Here is a 21759-nt window from a genome sequence, read left to right as displayed (position 1 = left end):
GTGCCTCTCACAAGATGTGTGCTAACTAAAAAGGACTTTTGCACAGATCCACAGACTTAGCAACATGAATTTGGCAGTGGTAGTAGATGGCTTTTAAGTCTTGTGAAATCTGAAAAAAAGTAATTCCCAAACTGCAACTGCCTTTTATATCTCAGGTGAATGCAAAATGAAGACAGGGTGCCTTCAGAAGATTTAAATGCATAAAAAGAAATCTTTAATACAATAATAGTGTGTGGTTTTGTACTGCTCATTTAAAAATAAAAGCTCATTTATTTCCTCAGGGACCACAGCAGCACTGAGTTCTTGTTTGCATGTGTGAAAAATTTGGAGCTCCTATGTGAAAATGTTTAGTTCAAAACTCATCTGACCAGATGCATAAGGCAGAAGTGACCTGGTGTGGGTGTTGGGAAAAGGGGGAATTCTCCCTGTTACTCACAGTCTTAACTGTTTCAGTGCTTTCCCTCGGTGAGCTGCTCTTTACCTCGTGTTCTGGAGGAGGCAGGTCTACAGAGGCAGTGGAAGGAGAATGAGGTATTGTTTTCCAGTACAGGGGAGGCTCTGCAAGGGGCTTTTCTGGAGAAAGAGTGAATCATAGAATCATCATAGATGGTTTTGGGGAAGGGACTTTCTGGATTGCTTGAAAAGCAGCATATCTCATGTTAAATGAGTACCTTTGCTTATCTGACCTGTTAGATGGGCTTTGTAAGGATGGTAAAAAGGAAGAACTTGGAGAATGTACATGATCCATGATGTGGGAGCATTGAGCTGGAAATTAACTCCTCTGTGATTTGTTGAATGGGCTTGAAGGGTCAGGATTTGGAGGCTGAAGAGGCAGCACTCAAGGTATGAGATAAGCTGGAAGGGTTCTGAGTATGAAAGTGTCTCATTGGACGAAAGTATCTTCTCTTTGGAAGAAAGTGTCTCATTGGAAGACTCGGGGTTTGAATTTAGTTCTGGCAGAGCCCAACAGGGGCAGAAGTTGATACAAAGAATTACACTTGCACTTTTAAACCAAGTCTTTACATTATTCAACTTCCACAACTGGTTCACTTGACCGCTGGGCAACTTAGTTTCAAACACAGAGAGCTCACTTCCCTGTGTGAACCTGAAACTTTGTTTCTCTAGGATTAGCTCTGAACGCAGGAAAGAGAAGTCGAGGGATGCAGCCCGGTGCAGGAGGAGCAAGGAGTCGGAGGTGTTCTACGAGCTGGCCCACCAGCTGCCCCTGCCCCACACTGTCAGTGCCCACCTGGACAAGGCGTCCATCATGAGGCTCACCATCAGCTACCTGCGCATGAGGAAGCTGCTGGATGCTGGTAAGGCACCATCTGGGAGGGATCTGGAGGAAGAATCTGTTTGTAAGGCCTGTCAGCAGTAAAATTGATGGATGTGTTATTAGCTGTGTTCTTGCTCTGGGAAGGTGGGAGACCTGACAGTAGAAATCAGCTGTTTGCAATGATACAGGAAAAATCCACTGTTCAATGGATTTCATTTTTTCCCATTCTATTCTGGTGATCCTGGTTGTCTCATCACAGCTGTCATGCCCTTTTCAGTCTCATCTGACCCTTCTCCCAAAGTGAGATTCCTTCATTTAAACTCTTTTTCCTCTAACCTTGTTTGTTCCAGCTGTGCTTTCTTGACTGTAGGTAATTGGCTCAAGGTTGACTGAGCTAACTATAGTTGTGTCCCCTTAAAGTAAACTGCAAGGAATAGTTTTGTAAATTGTGTTTCTGTGATGTGCTCCTCTGGAGGTGAAGTCAGCTGAGGATGTGTTGTCTCTGCAGGAATATCTGAGTCAGGTTGTAGCCTGTAGCTGATAGCCTGCCATGGCTATCAGTATTCTGATATTTGTGCTCATGCATGTCTGCCTCTGCTGTGTGGAGGAGTGACTTCAGTAGCCAGACTTGGAGAACTCTCCCAGAAAGCCCCTGAGAGAAGTTTAGAATCCCTTTTTGAGATGGGTGATAATTTTTTTGCCACATTTTTTTGCCCTTTCCTTAAGGTGGAAAGTTTAGTGGTTACTGCATAACAGCACAGAGGGTTAACCTCACTCTGATTTTCTGTGATTTCTGATACCTTTGCTAGAGCTTGAAGAATTGATGATTTATCTAAATGAATTATCCTGGTTTTGAATGAGCCTGCAAGACTGACTCCTTGCAGACTGGTGCCAGAAGTCATTCCTGCTGATAAGTGAAGAATGGCTGGGGTTTGCTTAAACAAAAATATGTGTCTGCTTGCAGGTGAGCTGGAGACAGAAGCCAAAATGGAAAAGGAACTGAACTGTTTCTACTTGAAAGCTCTTGATGGCTTTGTCATGGTTCTGTCTGAAGATGGGGACATGATTTACATGTCTGAAAACGTGAACAAGTGTATGGGACTCACTCAGGTGAAATGCTGACATTTCCTAAGATCTTTTCAAAAAGCTGTTCCATTTTTGTGTATATGAAGTTAAACACCCATGTACCTGTTCATTTTTGCAGTTTGAGTTGACGGGGCACAGTGTATTTGATTTCACTCATCCATGTGACCACGAGGAGCTGAGGGAAATGCTTACGCACAGAAATGGTGAGAAGAAAGAAAAAAAAATCAATTTAATTTAGTTATGGATGGTTTCTGTTGGCATTAATACAGTTGGATATCTGCCAGAAAATGGTGTTGAGTTTAAAAGCTAATATGCTTCTATTTCTTAAATCTCAAATTAAACCTTGTTGAGAGACACTAACAACAGGAATAACCAAAGGTTTTGGCCATATCCTAATTATAGAAGAAATGAGGCTTCAGTAGGATTCTTTAATCTAACAAAATTAATTACTAAAATGGAGTTTTTGAGGGTTGAAAGAATAAGTGCCTACAGGAATAAAATCAGAGGTAGGTTGAATGAAAATGATTTTAAGCAATTGCTGTAGAGGGACATGGAGAAGCTCAGTTGGTGCATTTGTCTTGGTCTGGCCTCGCCTTTACAGGACAGCTGAGAACAAATGCTTTCTTCCAGAAATCTGTCGTGGTGTACCCAAGACAAAAAAAAAGATAGTGTATTTAAATTTTAGGACACCAAGACACTGATCTGGGAATACTTAAATGGACCCAAAAAGGGCTTTGGGGTTGATGCTTCTCTGCACCTTTCAATTGGTGCATGAAATTGGTATAGTTTCACAGATTTCTGGCTCTTCTTTTCTCCATCTCTGGGAGCAGAACACCGTGTTTACACGTGCTGTGTGCTTTGAAATTTAACAATTGCCCATGAATTACAGCTTTTATGTCTTCTAAAGATTTGATAAAGGTTATAAAGACTTGGCAGCCTGCATGCTTCCAAACAAATCTGCTTTACTCAGTAGTTAGAAGCCTAAAATCTGACCTCTACTTTCTCTTTCATCAAATGAAGTTTATATGGACTCTGAATTCAGATAGTGATAAATTAATAAACCTGACCTCTGTTTTCTTGTAGCACTGTAAATCTTGTGTAAATCTTTTGTTGTCATCCTGTTTAATTCTGTGGAAAGGACCTGATAAGATGCCTTAGCATTAAGAGCCCGACTTTGATTTTGTGAGCATTTTGTAAATTTGTCTGCCCTTAGAATTGAAGTATGTTTTTAAGGCTAGACTGGACTTCTCCCCTGCCTCCCCCTTTGGAATACAGTAATACACCTTGGGGTGGGGGAGCAATTTCCCTAAAGCAGTGTAAAAAAACCTGCTTTTGTTGCAAAAGCTTATTCTTTAAAATGTCGTATCACTGAGTTTCATGCAAACCATCTCAAGCATGTCTAAATTGGCCAGACTGGAATCAGATGTCTGGAAACCATTATTACAAAAGCTGTTTTGCAAATGACGTTGGCAGACAGGAGTCTAAATTACAGTAGTAATAGTACATTTTTATATTTATTAGTATTCCCAGGTTGCCTTCTACTGCAGCTCTTACATCAGTGGAATTATTTTGGTTTTGAATTGAGTATTAAATATTCCCCTTTGGGACTGTACAAGTGCAAGTGAATATAAATGCAATTGGCAGAAACAGAACTGCATTCTCATTTTATGAAGCTGCTTTTTAAACTTTCAAAGCTGGCCATTTTAAAAAATAATGTCTGCTGCTGAATCAGACTTGAAAGTTCCTCCATCTTTTACAGCAGCTTCTCGAAGCAGAGCCTCATGCATTAGGGCTTGGTAACAGTAATGTTGTGTGATCTTCAGCTATCAATTTCTAGATTGGTTTAACTCTTGAAACTTAATGAATTAAATGTTTTTGCTGCTTCTGTGAATTCTGCTTTAGTTTCTCACCCATTTCCTCCATTATCAAGGTAATTCTAAAGTAGCATAAAATATGCCTGAGCCTTTTAGTCTTTGCCTCTGCTAGAAGCAATAAACAAGTTAGCATAGGGGCTTTAACATTTTTCTAGTTAATTTTGTCAAGCCAGTAACTGCAGTGCAAGCCACCATGAAGCATTTCATAGCTACTATTGTCTGTGGAGGATGAGAGCAAATTATTGTATAAACTTGTATCAGAAGAAAGCTCACGTGTTCTAAACTTCCCCCTCTGCCATGATTTGGTCCTTGCTCTTCAGCAAGCCTCAGCAAACTGGCTCTTCCACTGCTCCTTCTCCTGGGTGCTGCATTTCCTCCTTGCACACATTGTGAGCTCTTGCAGCTCTCCTGATAGCATCAGTTACATTTTCTTTGCCCACAATAGCATAACTAGTAATTGACTCTGCAAGGTTCTCCTCTGTACAGGTAAAAACTTAACTTAAAGCCTGCTGGTAGCAAGGAAAAAATAAGTGCTGCCAAATGTTGATTTGTATTAGGGTTTCTTAACTTTTTTGCTCCCAAGAATGTTAATAATGTGTTTAAAAACTTGGTCCCTGTTTACTCCAAGAGTGTAAATCACCGTGGAAATACTTGGATACATATAAACAGCTGAGTTGTTAGTTTTGAATTGAAAAACTTGCAGTCCTGAAGAGCAATGAGCCCAAAAGGTGCTTGGTTTGAACCTCCTCAAAGTGAATTACTGATGCATTTCAGTGGAAACCACCTCAACAAGGCTTCTTATTCTACATATGTTTTTCTTGTCCTGTGTCACAATTTTAAAATATATTAAATTTCCAATTGGTCTCTCTTTCTTCCTGCTCCTTTTTCCTGAAATCTGGGAGTGTGGAGTTGGCTACAAATACAAACCTGATTTTAAATTATTAAAACTAGGCTGCATCAAAAGCCTCTTCTGTGAGGACAGACTAAGAGAGGGCTGGGATTGTTCACCCTGGAAAAGAAATGGCTCTGGGGAGATCTTTGAGTCCCTTCCTATACCTAAAAAGGCTCCAAGAGACTTTGGAGAGAGACTTTGGACCAGGGCCTGGAGTGACAGGACAAGGGGAATGGCTTCCCACTGACTGAGGGCAGGGTTAGGTGGTTTTTGGGAAGGAATTCTTCCTGCTGAGGGTGCTGAGGCCCTGGCACAGGGTGCCCAGAGAAGCTGTGGCTGCCCCATCCCTGGCAGGATGGGCCTTGGAGCAGCCTGGGATAGTGGAAGGTGTCCCTGCCCATGGCAGGAGGCTGGAATGAGATGGTCTCTTTAAGGTCACTTCCAACACAAACCATTTTCTATGAACTCTCTGAAACTTCAGGGTTTTTTTATCTACTTGATAGTAAAACTTGCTCTGAAAAATACCGTTATTAGAAGTGCTGTTAGGTGTATGAATCTTTTTTAGTTTGTTTTTTGGGTCTTCCCTTAGAGTTCTATAACATGTTTGTGGAGGTTTTTTTTAATGCCTTTGGAAGATGATCTGAGTGTTTTAAGAATGGGTTTGCTGTTTGCTTCTGCTAGGTCCTGTGAAAAAGGGCAAAGAGCAAAACACGGAGCGCAGCTTTTTTCTCAGAATGAAGTGTACACTGACCAGCAGGGGAAGAACAGTGAATATAAAGTCTGCTACGTGGAAGGTAACTAATGCAAAGAAATATTTGCATAGTTTGGCAGCTTCCTCTTCAGATGTCATAACACTGTATTTCAACATTTTTGCTTCATGTAACGAGCTTGAATTTCACTAAGTACTTTATAATTTAATAATCGTGCTTCAGTATGCTGAATTTTAATGCTGACTACATCACAGAGGTAACTGAAACAATGTTTTAAAATTAGTTTTTCAAAACTCTTTTAATGAATTTTCCATTTTAAATTAGAGGCCATTTACTTACAAACAATTATAATTACCAAATATGTTTGCATAAAGCCTTCTCTGGGAAAAAAAGTACTTGACATCACTTATGCTGATCCCTGATTTCTTTTGACTTGTCACTGAAAATGTGATAGTTGAGGTCTCTCTGAAGGACTTCAATGCCATTCTTTTGAAGCTGCTGGCTCTCCCTTTGTAACAGTTAGAACAAAAAGAGGCCAGCCTGATAACTTTCTGCAGTGAATGCATTTTCTCCTCTGGACAAAGTAACCTTTTACTGTATCCAGTGGATTATGGCTCACAGTTCTCTTTTATGATTTGAATTTGATTATTCTGGATCAAACAACTTCTTTGCTGCTGTCTGTGGACTATTTCTGCTTCAGAATGGTTAAAAGAAAACCCCACAAAATGCAAAAGTTCCTGTCTGTTGAAGAATGTATTTGATCTCTGTCATCAGCTCTGCAGAATATCTAAAATGGGGGTTTCTACTATTACCATAACTTTCAGATTTAAATTGTGGATACCTTTTGCTGAGGCAGCTGCTCATGAGAATTGTCATTGCAGTGACTAGAGAGAAGAGTTGACAGAAATGCAGCAATTTCTGGTGTTGCTTCAGCCAGTGCTGAGGAAGGAGTTGGGCTGTGAACCCATCCCAGCATGTGGGGGGTGAGGAGGAGGACACCGCTGTCCTCCAGCCATCCCTTGAGGGGTGGGGTGGGGAAGAACTTGGCTCTGGGTGTGCTGGTGGAGATAGGATTGTGTTGTCTGACAGAGCAAACCTGGTTTCTTTCTAAAACCCAACTGCCCTGCAGGTGCTGCACTGCACTGGCCACATCCGTGTGTACGATACGTGTGGGAACCAGACTCACTGCGGGTACAAAAAGCCTCCCATGACCTGCCTGGTGTTGATCTGTGAACCTATTCCTCACCCATCAAACATTGAGGTCCCCCTGGACAGTAAAACGTTCCTCAGTCGTCACAGTCTTGATATGAAATTTTCCTACTGTGATGAAAGGTAATGTATATGATTTCTACTGTAAAAAATCATTCATTTGAAAGGGCTGGTACATGTTGGCTAATAATTGCCTCCTCTGTAACTTAATTCATCTTGACAATGAATTGATGGCATACTTGGGCTTTTCCTAACTGATCAGGATGTCTTAAAAGCCAGATTTTTAGATCTAAGAAGAATGCAGGGTTATCACTTTGGAATAACAAAAGGGAAGAAGGGATTTTTATACAGGCAGATAGTGACAGAACCATGGTTGTAAAGTGACAGAGAGCATGTTTAGATTAGATATTGGGAAGAAATTCTTGATGAGAAGATGAGGCTACCCCATCCCTGAAGGTGTTCCAGGCCAGGCTGGATGGAGCTCTGAGCTCTAGTGAAAGGTGGGTTGGCACCCCATGGCAGGGTTTGGAACAAGATAGTCTTGAAGGTGCCTTCCAACCCAAGCCATTCTAGGAGTCTATTAATAAATCCTTTGCCTTCAGTTAACTGCCTCTTCAAATTGGTCTTTACTGTAGTGGCACTGATTTAAATTGAAATGAGAAGGTTCTTCCAGACATTGAAAAAGCAGGATTTTAGGTTTGTCAAAGATGGGGCATTTTGGTGACTGAAAAGGTTGTGTGTGTAATACTTGTCAGATGTATTTTATTGCTACTGCTTCCCTCTCTGTCCCTTCCTCAGGGGATCAGTGTCTGCTTCCTTCTGTCAAAAAAAAACCCCAGATGTTCAGCTGTACTTTTAATGCAATACATCTGCTGTTGAAAAATGAGATTTTGTGTTCTGGTGCAAATCAGGGGTGTAGTCAGACATCAGACTGATTTTCCTATCCTCTGGGAACTTTGCTTGATAAATTTGATAAATGCAAATGAAGGAAATAGCTCAAGTTTTTTTATTTGGGGTTGGTTTATTTCACTTTTTTTGTTTGTTTTTAATTTGGTATCATTTGCTACTACCCATTTCCTTTATAAAAAAAGTGAATTTCTAGTTAGTTGTTGCAGTTAGATGCAGAAAGATGTTGATGCATGGTAATTTCTGACCTCTGCAGTAACAACTTTTCTAGGACTAATGGTACACGCAAAAGGTACTTATTTGGTCACTTTCTTTATCTAGAATGATGCAAAATACAAGCACTTCCCTGGTTAGCACTGCCCTCTAGAGACTAAAAAAATCCCATTTGCCTTAAAAGCAGACAGTGCTTGAGTGGGAAGAGTAAATCTAAATCCTGATTTCTCTTTAGTTGCAGGATTAAAATTGTTGAAGAGTATCTTTATTATTTTGTTAAATTCTCATGTTTGCCTAAGCCAGTCTGTAACCAGCTGGTCTACCTTGAAGCAAAAAGACAAAAATGTCTAAAACTGGGGATTTGTTTAATCCTATCCCCACTACATGATTTATAAATACTCAGTAAGAAGTAAAATCCTATGCCTGCTGAAATTTCTCTTTTGAAGCATCAACATAACAATTTATTTCAAAATGAGAAGTCCCAGTAAACCAAATTTACTGCTGATATATGTGGAAGTGATTCTTAAGGTTCTTCTGGATGTGCAAGCATCCAAATGCTTGGATATTTGTGCTAGCCCATGTCTGCTTTCACATAGCCATTTTTTCCTTTGTTTTAAAGAATTACAGAGTTGATGGGGTATGAGCCAGAGGAGCTCCTGGGTCGCTCAATCTATGAGTACTATCACGCACTGGATTCTGATCATCTGACCAAAACACACCATGACAGTAAGTGAAAACTGAATTTAAAGCCCTCAAACTGCAGGAGATGAGAGACAGCCCTGGGGGAAAGCAGCAGAAGAACAAGGGCTTTCTTTTAGTTGCAGATAGGGATCTGCAATGAATACTGACCTCAAACAGTTCTGGGGGTTTTCTGCCTGTAATTGAAGCTGGTGTTCTTTCTGCTTTTAGTGTTCACAAAGGGGCAGGTGACAACAGGACAGTACAGAATGCTGGCCAAACAAGGTGGCTATGTCTGGGTTGAAACTCAAGCAACTGTCATATACAACACTAAGAATTCTCAGCCACAGTGCATAGTGTGTGTGAACTATGTGTTGAGGTAAGTTGAGTGGACTTCAGTGTTCTTTGTCATCATTTTTAATGAAGACCAAGTCAGATTCTGATGGCACTGGTCCCCTGCTGAGTATGGTGCTACTGTTGAGTTAGGATGCTATTGTTCCCTACCAGTGAAATTTTTCTTAGAATATTGCCAGTCCTAGGATTAGAAATTGTATTTGAGAGCAAAATGCTTTTTTGGTCTAGTGATGTCAGGAGATGATCTCTGCAGGCAAATGAGTGTAGAGCCAGCCTCTTCTGTATGATTGGAAGCACTTGAGCATTTGTGTGCATTCTAGAGAACTCTCTAGTCTTTGTCCCAAGTCTGGAGCAGTTAATTCCACCAATAACTTTGTCATGGAGTCAGAGCAGCAGTAGTGGTGCCACTCTCAATCCCATCTATCTTTTTATTCCTTAGAACTCCTCTTTTAGTTGAAAGCTTCAGCTGAGGCCAGACTGGTTGGCTGTTCTTCTGCAAATGTCTAATAGTCCTAAATTAGTTTTTCAAAACTTCAGTGAATGTCCCAATATAAGTCTATCAAGATATTGCACATTCATTTAAAACAAAGAAAAGTAGTTTAGGAAATATCTAACTTTTTCCCCTTTTAAAAAAATCTTTTCCTTTTTCAATGCTTTCAGAAAAGCATGTTTATGTTTGTTACTTTTACTATGATTGCACCACAATTAGTGCTTGCTTTGTCTGTTACTTTTGAGGAAAGAATAAGTAACAAAAAAAAATTCTTAAAGCTCTTATCCTGATAATTATGTGGGAAATGTGTGGTAGGGTGTTTGTTTGGTTTAGCTTGGGGTTTTTGGGTGGGGAGAGTGGGTGGGTTTCAACCTACAAAACTACTAGGCCAGAACTTATTCTTTTTAGCTGTTCTTTAACAGTCATCTTCTTCTCTGTCTGACAGTGGAATTGTTCAGAAGGACTTAATTTTTTCCCTTGGACAAACTGAGTGTATGCTGAAACCAGTGGAATCTCCTGACATGAAAATGACCAAAATATTCAGTAAAGATGACCTGGATGATACCAACAGCCTATTTGAAAAACTTAAACAGGAACCAGATGCTTTAACTGTGCTAGCCCCAGCTGCTGGAGACACAATTATCTCTCTAGATTTCAGCAGTAATGGTGGGTGTGTGTTTAAATTGGAGAGCATGTTAATTAGCAAAGTTACTTTTTATAGTAGATTTCATAAAATAACCTCCCAGTACCACTTGCCCAGTGGTATTTCAGCTGCTGTTTCAATTTAATGAGGTCCATAGACACACACAGTACTGTTACTTAGGTTGATGGTTTCTTTTAATTTTTATAGAGTCTGATGAACAACAATGTGATGAAGTTCCTTTGTATAACGATGTAATGCTCCCCTCATCCAGTGAGAAATTGCAGAATATAAATATGGCAATGTCCCCACTACCTGCCTCTGAAACTACAAAGCCACTTCGTAGCAATGCTGATCCTGCACTCAATAGAGAAGTTGTATCAAAGCTGGAGCCAAACACAGAGCCACTCGAACTTTCTTTTACCATGCCTCAGGTGCAAGAACAACCAACCAGCCCTTCTGATGCAAGTACCAGCCAAAGTTCACCTGAGGTGAGTTTTGTAATTTGTATATGCTGTCATTAGAATGGATGTGCTGTTGGGGCTTGTGGGGCAGATCTGGTTAAGGATGCAGCCAGGACAGGAATTGAATTATTTCTACCTTATGACTTAAGCTCACACCATGATCTGAGGAAACCGATAAATTGTCATATCTTTTAATTAAAGTGATTCTTGCAAATGTATGTAATACTATCTCACAGAAATAAGGAGAGCTTGGGATTGATCTTTTTGGTTCAGATACAACTTCCCTAAACAGCAAAGTATTTGCAGTGAATTACTGTAGAGGCTACTTCCAGGTTTCAGTTAAACAAGTGCTTCCCTGGTGGGGTAAATTTGAGTGTATACAGGTAAATGTAAATGTTTTCCTTTCTCATTTTAATTTTGTGCAGCTACAGCTTGGGATTAGTTTCTACATTAGAACATTCTGTAGAGAATCTGTAGGTAACAATGCCAAGTGATGCAGTGACAGAAACCTAAAACTATGTTAAAAATGTTTTCACAGCCCAGTAGTCCCAACGACTACTGCTTTGATGTGGATAATGATATGGCCAGTGAATTCAAACTGGAATTGGTGGAGAAACTCTTTGCCATAGATACAGAAGCGAAAAATCCATTCTCTACTCAGGTAATGTACAGTAACTTAAAATTCTTTATCATCTTATTCTGAGTGTACTTCTTTTCCTTTTTAGAATATTTTCAGGCACCTCCTTCCCTTTTCATGTAATATTTTGATTAAAATGTAAAATACAAAAAAATTGTAAGGATTTGGTAAAAGGAAAAGCCTTGATGAAGTGATAACTGAGGTTTCTTCCACACTGCTAAGTTCTCCCTCTTGTCCATTCCAGGAAACCGATTTAGATTTAGAGATGTTGGCTCCTTACATCCCGATGGATGACGACTTCCAGCTGCGCTCCTTCGACCAGCTGTCCCCGCTGGAGAGCAGCTCCCCCAGCTCGCAGAGTGCAGGCAGCGTGCCGCTGTTCCAGCAGGGCCCGGCAGCGGCGGGCAGCCCGGAGGAGGCCAGGCCGGAGGAGCTGAAGCCCGCCCGGGTCCCGTCCTCGCCCGCGCGCGGCGGCCCCGAGGCCGGCAGCGCCCCCGGCTCGCCCTACGCCAGCAGGAGCCGAACCGCCTCTCCCATCAGGGCAGGGAAGGCAACGGGGGAGCAGGTGGAAAAGCCTTCTCCGGGAGCACCCAGCTTGCTAACAGTCACTCTGAATGAAAGGTATTTCAAAAGTGCAGCTTAAGCTCTGGTGTGTGTTCAAGGAATTAGGTATAAATTCTGTTGTGTGTTCATCCTCAGCGTTCTTCAGAGTAGAAATTGAGACGTTTAAATTTGGACATTTAAATTACCTTTAGAGGAATTTACTATTAAAAAAGGACTCATTTGAGTCCTTTTTTAATAGTAAATTCCCCTAAAGGTAATTTCATGGTAGCTTTTACCTAAGCACCTCATGTAAAAGCCAGCTACTGTAAAAATTCTGTTCCACTCTTGTACCTGATGTGCAGCCTTTATAAAAATGCAGTAGGCAATTTAGGTAGCTACACCCACACAATGTTTCTGGTGCTTTCCTTGTCCACTGTGTTAGACGTAAGAGGTAACTACAGTCTGTGCTACAGATACCAGATTTACAGATATCTACAAGCAATAGGTATTGCTTTTCAAACTGAATGTGTTTTGTGATGTTCTGTGGTGCCTGTAATACATATTTATCACTATAGAAAACTATATTAAATCAAACATGAGATTTGTGATACCTAAAATATTTATCTGTACATAGAAATATTCAGAATAGACTTTCCCTCACCCTTCCTTCCCTTTTTTCTGTTGATAGTGAACTGCTGAACTTTTATGCTTTTTTTTCTGCAGATTTAAAAATTTTTGTTAAAACTCATTCTGAGCTTCACAGCAAGATTAAAGGCTAACATTTGTTATGCTCATAGAAAATGATTGTTGAAATGAGTCAATTTATGAACGAAAAGTAGTGGAGTTCATAAATTCAGTTCTGTGATGTTGTATATAAAAGTGTCCACGAAAGAAGAATGGCTCGAGGAAAGTAGAAACGTCTTAACAGCCTGAATCAATTTTTCTTAGATCTACTGCACTGGATGAAGAACTAAATCCAAAGATGCTAGCTTTGCATAATGCTCAGAGAAAACGAAAAATGGAACATGATGGTTCACTTTTTCAGGCAGTTGGAATTGTGAGTTTTGCTTTACAATTTTAAAATATTCACTTTTAACCTTGCAATTTCTGAAATGAGGCATCAGTGCAGACTCCTGAGTTAAGCTGTTGGTAAACAGTGGAATCTTGGGATGAGAGATGATTGATAGTGAAATTTTAATATAAATATATATATATGCAGATACTCCATCTTTTACTGTCAACTTTTCAAAAGTGCCCTCTACACCCATGTGCATTTCTTGATTAGGTAGAAGATACTCTTCTGTGAACATATGTGTTTCTTTAGTAGAATATGCACAAATGTAAGACACCACATTTAAATGTGTAATTGCTGTATTTATTTAACTTTTGAATTCAAACTCACTTTTCATATTTGTCAACACTGAAGATTAGTGTTCTTATGCTTCTTCCTATGCTTTTATTTTTCCATTGGATCTGAGATTCCTTTACTTAATCAGATATCAAGACCATCTGATTTGTGAGGGAAGAGAGCTCCTATAATAACCTAGCTAATGTCTATTACTGCCACTCCCTTTCATGCATGCTCTCTCTAGTATTAGTGTGGGCACTTGGGATAGCTCATCCTCATCTGTCCCAGCTATTCAAAAGAAATTTTTGTAGCTAGTCCTAGATTTGTGTCACTTGATTGGGGGTTGTCCAGCTTGTTATTTTCTGCAAGGGTACCTTCTCTCCATAATCTTTGTCTCTCACTGTCACTTCTCAGTATTTTGAAACCTTGAGCTTTGCCATTGCACACTGCTCTCTCTCATCTTCACTGCAAATTCCCACTTGTCAAGTTTTAAGGCGTCTTAGTTCCTCTACTGCAATGTAGCCTTTGAGCTTTGTTTCTCTACTGGGCCACCTCCTCGTTGTAGTCATCTACCATATTTTACAGTGCAGGATTATTTTTCCTCTGAACTCTCCTTACTCCTGTCCTAGCATTCTAGTCTGGGCATAAGACAAATTCATTTTTCTATGCCATTTCTATGTGGTTGTTTTCATTTGCTAAATGCTTTGCACTTCCATGCATGTTGTCCTGCTGCTTCCAGAAGCCCTGTAAGAATTCACAGCTCTGCAAGAAATGTTATTGCCTTCCACTGCCCTTTTCTCATGCAGAGGTGCTACAGCTCATAGTGTTGCTGATAAAATATTCAAAACAGAATGGAATGTTACGAAATGCACAGAACACAAGCAGTTCAGTGTTAACTGCTGGAATAGTGTTCAGGCTTCTGTGCTTAGTGCCAGTTTAATGTTTCCAGCTTCAGACTTCATCTTTTGCTAAACATTTCCTTTTGTCTGTATCTGACAAGTATTAAAATATTTTGATGGTTTCTCAGAGTCAGAAGCTGAATTTCCATGAACTGGGTCTTAGTGGAGTTATTTTAAGAAGTGCCTTTGTTGTTTTGCTTCTCTCTCCACAATGGATTTCTGGGAGGATATACAGGCCTTTCACACAAGCAGCAGAAAAATGATGTTAAATCCAGGCTTACAATACATGCTGTTCTGGGGTTGTACAAACACTTGCCAGAACATTTTAGCTCTAGGGAAGTGGGGTCTATTTTGCAGAGAGTGACAATAAGTGAAGATAAGCTAAATAAACTAAAGTGAAATATTACTTTAGCTTTCTAGAAAACAGGAGAATTAGACAAGGACAAGATATAGTAAGATTATAAAATATTGTGTTATAGTGAGGTTATAATATATAACTCATTACACTGGAACAGTTACAAGCCATATCTTTCTTGACATGTAGGGCTGGAATGCTTTCTTGATAAAAAATAAGCAGCAGCAATGTAGGTGAGTGATTTCACTGTGAACTGCAGCTCTGAGTTAACTATAACTTCTAGTATACAGCTGCTCCCTTGACTTCCACAGGTGTTTTATAACCTGAAAACATATGTTCTTCACTATTTTGAGGATAATGGCAGTGTTGTGAAATACCTTCTCCTCTTTTTGCAGCAGTCAGTATCACTAACAAGACCAAACTTTGCAGATTCAAGTACTTTTGCCAGCAGACTTGATACTAAGATGGTGCTTTTTCTTTCCATCCCATCTGTTTCAGTGGCAGCTTCTTCTTCCTTATCCCAATCATATGAAGCCCTTACAGCTTCCTAATCTCCATATCTTCTGTTCTGCTGTCAAAACAATATGCTAAGGAGCCATATCTGCACTAGACTGGTGTAGGACTGCATTTTCCACAGGGCTTGGGTCAGGTGGCTTGGTGGCAATAACTGGAGTGCAAGCAGAATTTACATCCTAAATGTGCAGATAGAATCGACCTACTGAGGTTCCTGACACTCCTGCCTACACTATTAATTCCAGTGCAGAAAGCCATTAGAGACTCCAGTGAAAACCTGATGCTTACTCACCCCAGAGCAGTGGTAATTAAATGGGTGTGTTTGTGTACATGTACCCGCTAATCTTCAGCCTGGTAACTGATGATAACCAGGATTTTGTAATTGTTTTCTCTGAGGGAAGTCAGGTCTTGAAACTTGATTCAGTTTTCTGTTAAATTCAAGTTAGTGTACTTGGAAATATATTTCTCCCCAAATTCTGAACAAAATCCACTTTAAATTGTAACAATGCCATATTAGTACTTAGTGACATGAACTGTTAATTTGGAAGAGGGACATGGAGGATTACAAAAATACAATATTCACTAAAGAAGATTAATTTTATTTCTTTCCAGGGGTCTTTATTCCAGCAGACAGGTGACCGTGGAGGAAATGCATCACTTGCTTGGAAACGTGTAAAGGGATGCAAAACAAATAGTCAGAGTGGAGTGGAGCAAAAGACAATCATTCTACTATCAACTGGTTGGTATCTTCCTTTCCTAGGCAGAGGGGGTGGAGGGGGCTGTGTGAAAGACAACAGAGCCTCCAAAAAGCTATCCACACATAGCTCCTTGTGAACAGCTCTAGGAGAGGTTAAGCATGGTGAATAAAGTGCACTTTTTCTCCTTCCCCTCCCTCTTTAGACATAGCAAGTAAACTTCTAGGGCAGTCGATGGATGAGAGTGGACTCCCCCAACTCACGAGTTACGACTGCGAAGTAAACGCTCCCATACAGGGCAACAGAAACCTGCTACAGGGGGAAGAACTGCTCAGAGCTCTGGATCAAGTTAACTGAGCTTTCACAAAACTTGCTCCTTTTTTGGACACTGGTGAATCATCACCTAAAGCAGTCTATTTATATTTTCTATATCTGATTTTAGAAGCCTGGCTACAGTACTGCACTAATTCAGTTAGTTCAGTTTTGATCCCCTTTCTACTTATTTTGACAGTCTTTTTAATATGTTCTTTATGTAACAATAACTCAAACTCTAGTGCATTTTTATAATTCTTTGGTACATACACTTTTAAGTCCATTACATTTAAAACACACTTGCAATAGCAGCTTTGAAATATGCACCTGATTAAAAAAAATATTTATTTTTTGGCTGGGGAGTTGGTCACCAAAACTTATCATTAGTAAAATGTCAACACAGGAAAAACTGGCAATACTTCCATCCTGCTTTTCATAGGTAGTTGGAAGACTTGTGCTCTCTTACTCTTTATGTTCAAGTAATTTTTTTATGTTAATAGTTTTTATAAGAAACAACAATGCTTTGCAGCGGTGCATTGTAGCCACAATCGCACAATATATTTTCTTAAAAAATACCAGCAGTTCCTCATGCAATATATCCTGCATTTATAAAAACTAGTTTTTAAGAAGAATCTTTTGTTTGCCTATGAAAACATGTTTAAACCTGGATTATGTCATTATTTTAGTCACGTTGTAATATAAATTGTTCTCAAATGCTGTCTTATGCTTTTGACTTCAGTGGGTGTGGTTAGTCAAAGGAAAGGCTTTATCTGGAAAGGGCTAGCAGCATTTTCTTTGGATACGTTCTCAATTTAGAGAAAGTTTGATGTTCTTGAAGTAGTCACTTTGCCAGCTTAAAAAAAAAAAATCCCTGCCTGTAGTTGTTGAAGTTAATGCTAATATTGTGTATGATCTTAAATCTAAATGTTCAGCTTACCCTGTGTGGTATAGGTGATATTTCAAGCAGATTGTAAAACATCTTGCATTGTTAGCAAACCTTTATCTAGTACATCATTGAGTTGCTCAATATTTTGATGTTTTGGTTTTATGCACCTTGTTGCTATTAACATCCATATGTTTTCATGTAGATTTCAATAACTTGAATATATTTAGAAGCCTTTTTATTTAGAAATATATAGTTGTCACAAACATCTTATTTTCCTATATGTACTGTACAAAACCTTCATTCACTCATTCTTTTTGCTCTTTGTGGTTGGATCTAACACTAACTGTATTGTTTTCTTACATCAATAAACTATATGTGGACCAGGCCCCCTTGGGGAGTGTGTTATCTGAGAGAAATGAGATAATTTATATTTTTGTTAGTGGTTATTGTTCATCCGTGTTCCCTTTTTAACTTAGAGTTGATTGGAAACTACTGCTTCCTTATTTTGATTGTAACATCTCTGCATTCATTCTTTGAGCCTGTTCAGTACTGAAGTCTCCCAGACAGTGTTGTACTACCACTCGCCAAAGACGTTACACTTCTCAACCTGTAATCACAGCAGTGAGCAAACCTGGCAGCGAGGAGGCAGCATCTTTGTTTTACTTTAGAGCAGAAAGAATTCACCTTTAGGAACAGCTGAAAGGCTTGTCTCTGGAAGCTTTATCAAGGTAACACAGGAAAGCAGGAAAAAGTAAAATTCACAGGCATGATTGATCTGAGATGGGTTTCTATCACAAAATTCCATGACAAAAAAAGTAAGCTGGTACTTGATGAAACTTGTTCCACGTTTTTGTGCTGTTCACCCAGTGACTTTCCTCATTTTGCTGTCATAAAACACAGTGCTACTGGTAACCCTGTGTTGTGTAAATATGGTCAAGATATTCTGTGCATTCTCCAAACTATTTTTACAAAACTTATCTCAATATAAGTAATCAATTGTGGAGTGTCACAGGAGTTACTTTGGTTTTATGTTGTAAACTTCTTGGTTTCCTTGCACTGTTTTGAAATCTATGTCACAGTATGTAAGCGTAACCTGTTCTCTAAAATTACTGTTTCACTGAAAGGAGCACTTTCCAAACTGCCACAACTCTATGAAACTAAAAGGACACTATTAACAAAAAACAAGGCACTGGCAGCAGAAGATAGTTGCACACTTGTTAAAGTTGTGAGTAGAAGCTGCACAGACAGGAGACGGTAGGGGCAGCCAGGTGAAGTTTCATGCAGAGAACATTTTTACTAGTGAACATTTTTAATGCATTTTTAATGGCTAAAAACAGCAGAGCTCCTCCCTGCCTGCTGTGTCTGGGCTGACATTCTTTCTATGACATTTCTTTCTCTGTCAGCAGTTAGGAGGTTTAAATAGTGAAGTTGGGTTAAGCCCCTGCTGTTCAGGGCATCCCTCCTGCTTCAAGCTCTTCATGGATTGATGTGGTGCTTCTGGGAGAGTCTTGCAGGCAGGTGAAAAGTGCAGCTTGATTCTGCTTTTGAACTGCCCCACCAAACTTTAAGCTGGCCTGGGGGGGTTTTCCTTTTGCACTTCCAAGAGACAGGTCAGAGGTGTTCTGCTGCTCTCTTGGCCGTATCTGGGAGGAGCCTGACATGTTTGGATCTGTCAGGTCCTCTTCAGTGCACTAAGAGGGCAGAAACTTTTCAGACTATGTTAAAAAGAGAAGGAAGACTGAAGTGCCCCATATGATTTATGGTCATGAGCCCACTGGAGTCAGAGAATGGCTTGGAAGGGACTTTAAAGATCATCTTGTTCCCACACCCCTGTCATGGGCATTCCATGAGATCAGGTTGCCCCATCCACCCTTGTCCTTGATCATCCCTGATCTTAGTAACAGCAGCTGTAGATTTAATTGAGCCATGCTTCATCTAAAAATCTAAATTCTAATTTTTTTACTATGCCTAATAACAACATTTACTATGCATAATAATAATAATATTTTGATTACTGTGATGAACTGCTGTAGCTGTATTGGTTTAATGTAGGGGAAAAATAACCTAACAGAATCTCCCCAAGCCTCCTAAAGACACTGAATAAGGCACAGAAAAGGAGCAGTAATTGCTCCGGCCTTGTAAGAGCTTTGCTAAATGCAGATGTCAGTTTACAAACCTAGTTCACCTTTCAGTTGCTTTTTTTTCTGTTTTACTTTTTTTCCTCCCCAGTAAACTTTTTGGTTTTGGTCCCTTTAGACTCCAGGAACACACAGTCTGATTCTAGAGCTAATTTGGAGTACAAACTTCTAGAATAAATAACTTTCTAAGTATTTTAGTGATTTTGCATGCTTTGTTTACCAACTTTCTTCCTTTTTAAAATGTTGAGACACCGTATTAGAAATTATGATGAAATTAATGACTGTGAGGGTGGTGAGACACTGGCACAGGTTTCCCAGAGCAGCTGTGGAGAACCCAGCCCTGGAAGTGTTCAAGGCCAGGTTGGATGGGGCTTGGAGCAACCTGGGATAGTGAAAGGTGTCCCTGACCATGGCAGGGGGTTGGAACTAGGTAGGTTTTAAGGTCCCTTCCCACCCAAATAATTCTGTGATTTATTCTTTGTTGCAACAAAGAAATTGTGGATAAATACAGTATCTTCTCTTGTGTCTAGAACATGCTAATTATGTGAAAATGGTAAACTGAGGAGAAATAACAGTTACCTTCCAGGTTTTCCTGACTACACCAGTAGTCAAGCCATGCCTTCTTCAGGGCTCAGTACAATTGCTGATTGTACTGAGATTTTATTGATGTTTTTATCAACAGTGATGATTTGTTAAAGGAATTTTTAAACTAGTATTTATGGTGACATAATTCCTTCCTTTACCTGAAAGTAGTTAAAGTTAACTACAGCTGTAACTCCCCAGAAATCACTTAAATAGGGTGTGCAGTAACTTATCTTGGGTGCAAGATATGAGTAAATGAACGTAGCCTGAAGTCCAAAGTACCTCTTGCTAACACACCTTTGTCCCACCTAGTGAGACTGGCTTGGACTTTGGTGACCTTTGAAAACCTTTGGATGAAATGGAAACAACTTACCTGAGAAACAAAACTTAATAGTATCTGTGTAGACACAGTAAACTCTCCCAAAGCAATTACTGAATTAAAGAATCACAGATTAGGGCCCAAAAGAACCATTTACACATAACACTGATGAGGGTTTTAAGGACTTCAAAGCTTAGTTTGGATGAAATGATCAGCTCTGCTTCCAATGAAATACAGCTGTTGGGTCAGGTAATTCTGATGATTACAGGTTAAACTACTGCATATTTAATAGTAATGTTTCATTACTTAAAGAGCTGTTTAATTAAACAGCTGAGCACTGGCAGCTAAAGGCAGTATCTGTTGGCAAGTGTTCTCCCCTGTTAGACTGCTGAGTGAACCTTTGCTGACAGTGGGATCTGGGAGCACCCTGCCCCTGTCAGCCGGGCTGGCCAGGCCCCAGGTCAGCCATCTGTCCCCTCCCCACTGCTGCCCTGCTCCTGCCCTGAGCACGATCTCACTCCAATGTCACTGCACTCAGGCACGTTACTCAAACTGTAACTGTCCAGCATGAAAATAGACACCTCACAGGCCACCAGGACTTTGTAGGAAGTCCATTTTCATAGGAATTCCACACGAGTTGGGTATCCAGCTTTCATTAAAAATACCATTATGACTGAACTCCCTGAAAAGCTCCGTTCTGGAGGACTGTGATTTTTGATCCAAATTCTAGAACTGAATTATCATTTTTCTTCTGCTTCCCTGTTTACCTTGAGCAAGTTACCAAAAAGTTAAAGAGTTTGCTGCTGGATTTATACAGTACAGTAGATTTTGTGAATAATAGCAGTATTCTCTCATGAAGAAGTGGTATATTTTAATGGAATTCTTTTTTGGAACCAAGTACAACGTATTGCAATTGATATTTCTCTTGAAACATTTTGACGTACTTGTGACTGTATTTCTTTTTGATTGTGTACCAGTATAAAATTCAATAAAAGAGAGGGTTTGTTTCTAATTTGTGACATTTGTGATCTTTCTGTCCGTCCCTTTTCCCTATTGTAAAAAGTGGAGGTGACTTTGAAGTGAACTAAACCACTGTGCAGAGTAACAAACTCCTTGCAGGTTTGAAACTTTAATGCCTGCTGTCAGAAACTTGGGCATCAAGTAGATATGGTCACGGTCCCCAAAAACATACATTTTATACTAAATATTATGTAACTAGATAATATTTATATATAAGCTGAATGCTATTCACATGTGGTTATCCCACTGAGTTAAGCAGAGAACAAAAGAGGTCAAACATACAATTTAACAAGTTGGATATGGGGATGGTGTAGCTTTTCCTGGAGGAAGCCAAAGAGAGAGCAAGAGCTGCAGAGCTAAAGGGACAGAGGACATTTATGAAGCCTCTTTGGTTAATCACACCAGGAATGCCCTTAGTAACAAACACAAGCTCATTTGAATCCACGGCCGTGTCTCCAGGTGATCTCAGTTGCTGTCAGTGCACACAAATGGCTCGACAAGAACTGGTGACTTGCTGTCCCGTTAAATCAATGCCACTCCTGCACAGATTCAAAAGCTTTTGCAATGTTTGTGCTTGTTGGAAGTGTGAAAGCAGGAGGCTTGCACCAGTAGAGTATGATCCTGTTACTAGCAATGGGTTTGTACATACCAGAGGTGGAATAAGCCATTTAATAAAATATATTCATGATTTATTTTCATATTTTCAACTTGAAAATGTGT

At 39.8% G+C, this 21759-nt stretch overlaps 1 protein-coding gene across 1 annotated transcript; it reads left to right on the top strand.

Moving 5' to 3' along the window:
• Positions 1-511: 511 nt before the first annotated feature.
• Positions 512-21031, top strand: HIF1A (hypoxia inducible factor 1 subunit alpha). The gene is made up of 15 exons (XM_039733016.1): positions 512-531; positions 1126-1316; positions 2241-2386; positions 2481-2565; positions 5810-5922; positions 6968-7170; positions 8786-8892; positions 9076-9223; positions 10134-10354; positions 10539-10819; positions 11331-11453; positions 11674-12050; positions 12921-13029; positions 15700-15826; positions 15988-21031. The coding sequence occupies exons 1-15, from the start codon at positions 527-529 to the stop codon at positions 16137-16139; spliced, it is 2388 nt and encodes a 795-aa protein (XP_039588950.1). The 5' UTR covers positions 512-526; the 3' UTR covers positions 16140-21031.
• Positions 21032-21759: the final 728 nt, after the last annotated feature.

Source organism: Passer montanus, unplaced genomic scaffold (genome assembly GCF_014805655.1).
Source record: "Passer montanus isolate IOZ18808 unplaced genomic scaffold, ASM1480565v1 scaffold82, whole genome shotgun sequence".
In the NCBI taxonomy this organism is placed as follows: Eukaryota; Metazoa; Chordata; class Aves; order Passeriformes; family Passeridae; genus Passer; species Passer montanus.
This window is presented reverse-complemented; position numbering and strand designations above follow the sequence as displayed.

Coding starts and splice junctions, on each gene's coding strand:
- HIF1A (XM_039733016.1), top strand. Junction 10,355..10,538: donor TCTAGATTTCAGCAGTAATG/GTGGGTGTGTGT, acceptor TAATTTTTATAG/AGTCTGATGAACAACAATGT. Junction 12,051..12,920: donor ACAGTCACTCTGAATGAAAG/GTATTTCAAAAG, acceptor AATTTTTCTTAG/ATCTACTGCACTGGATGAAG.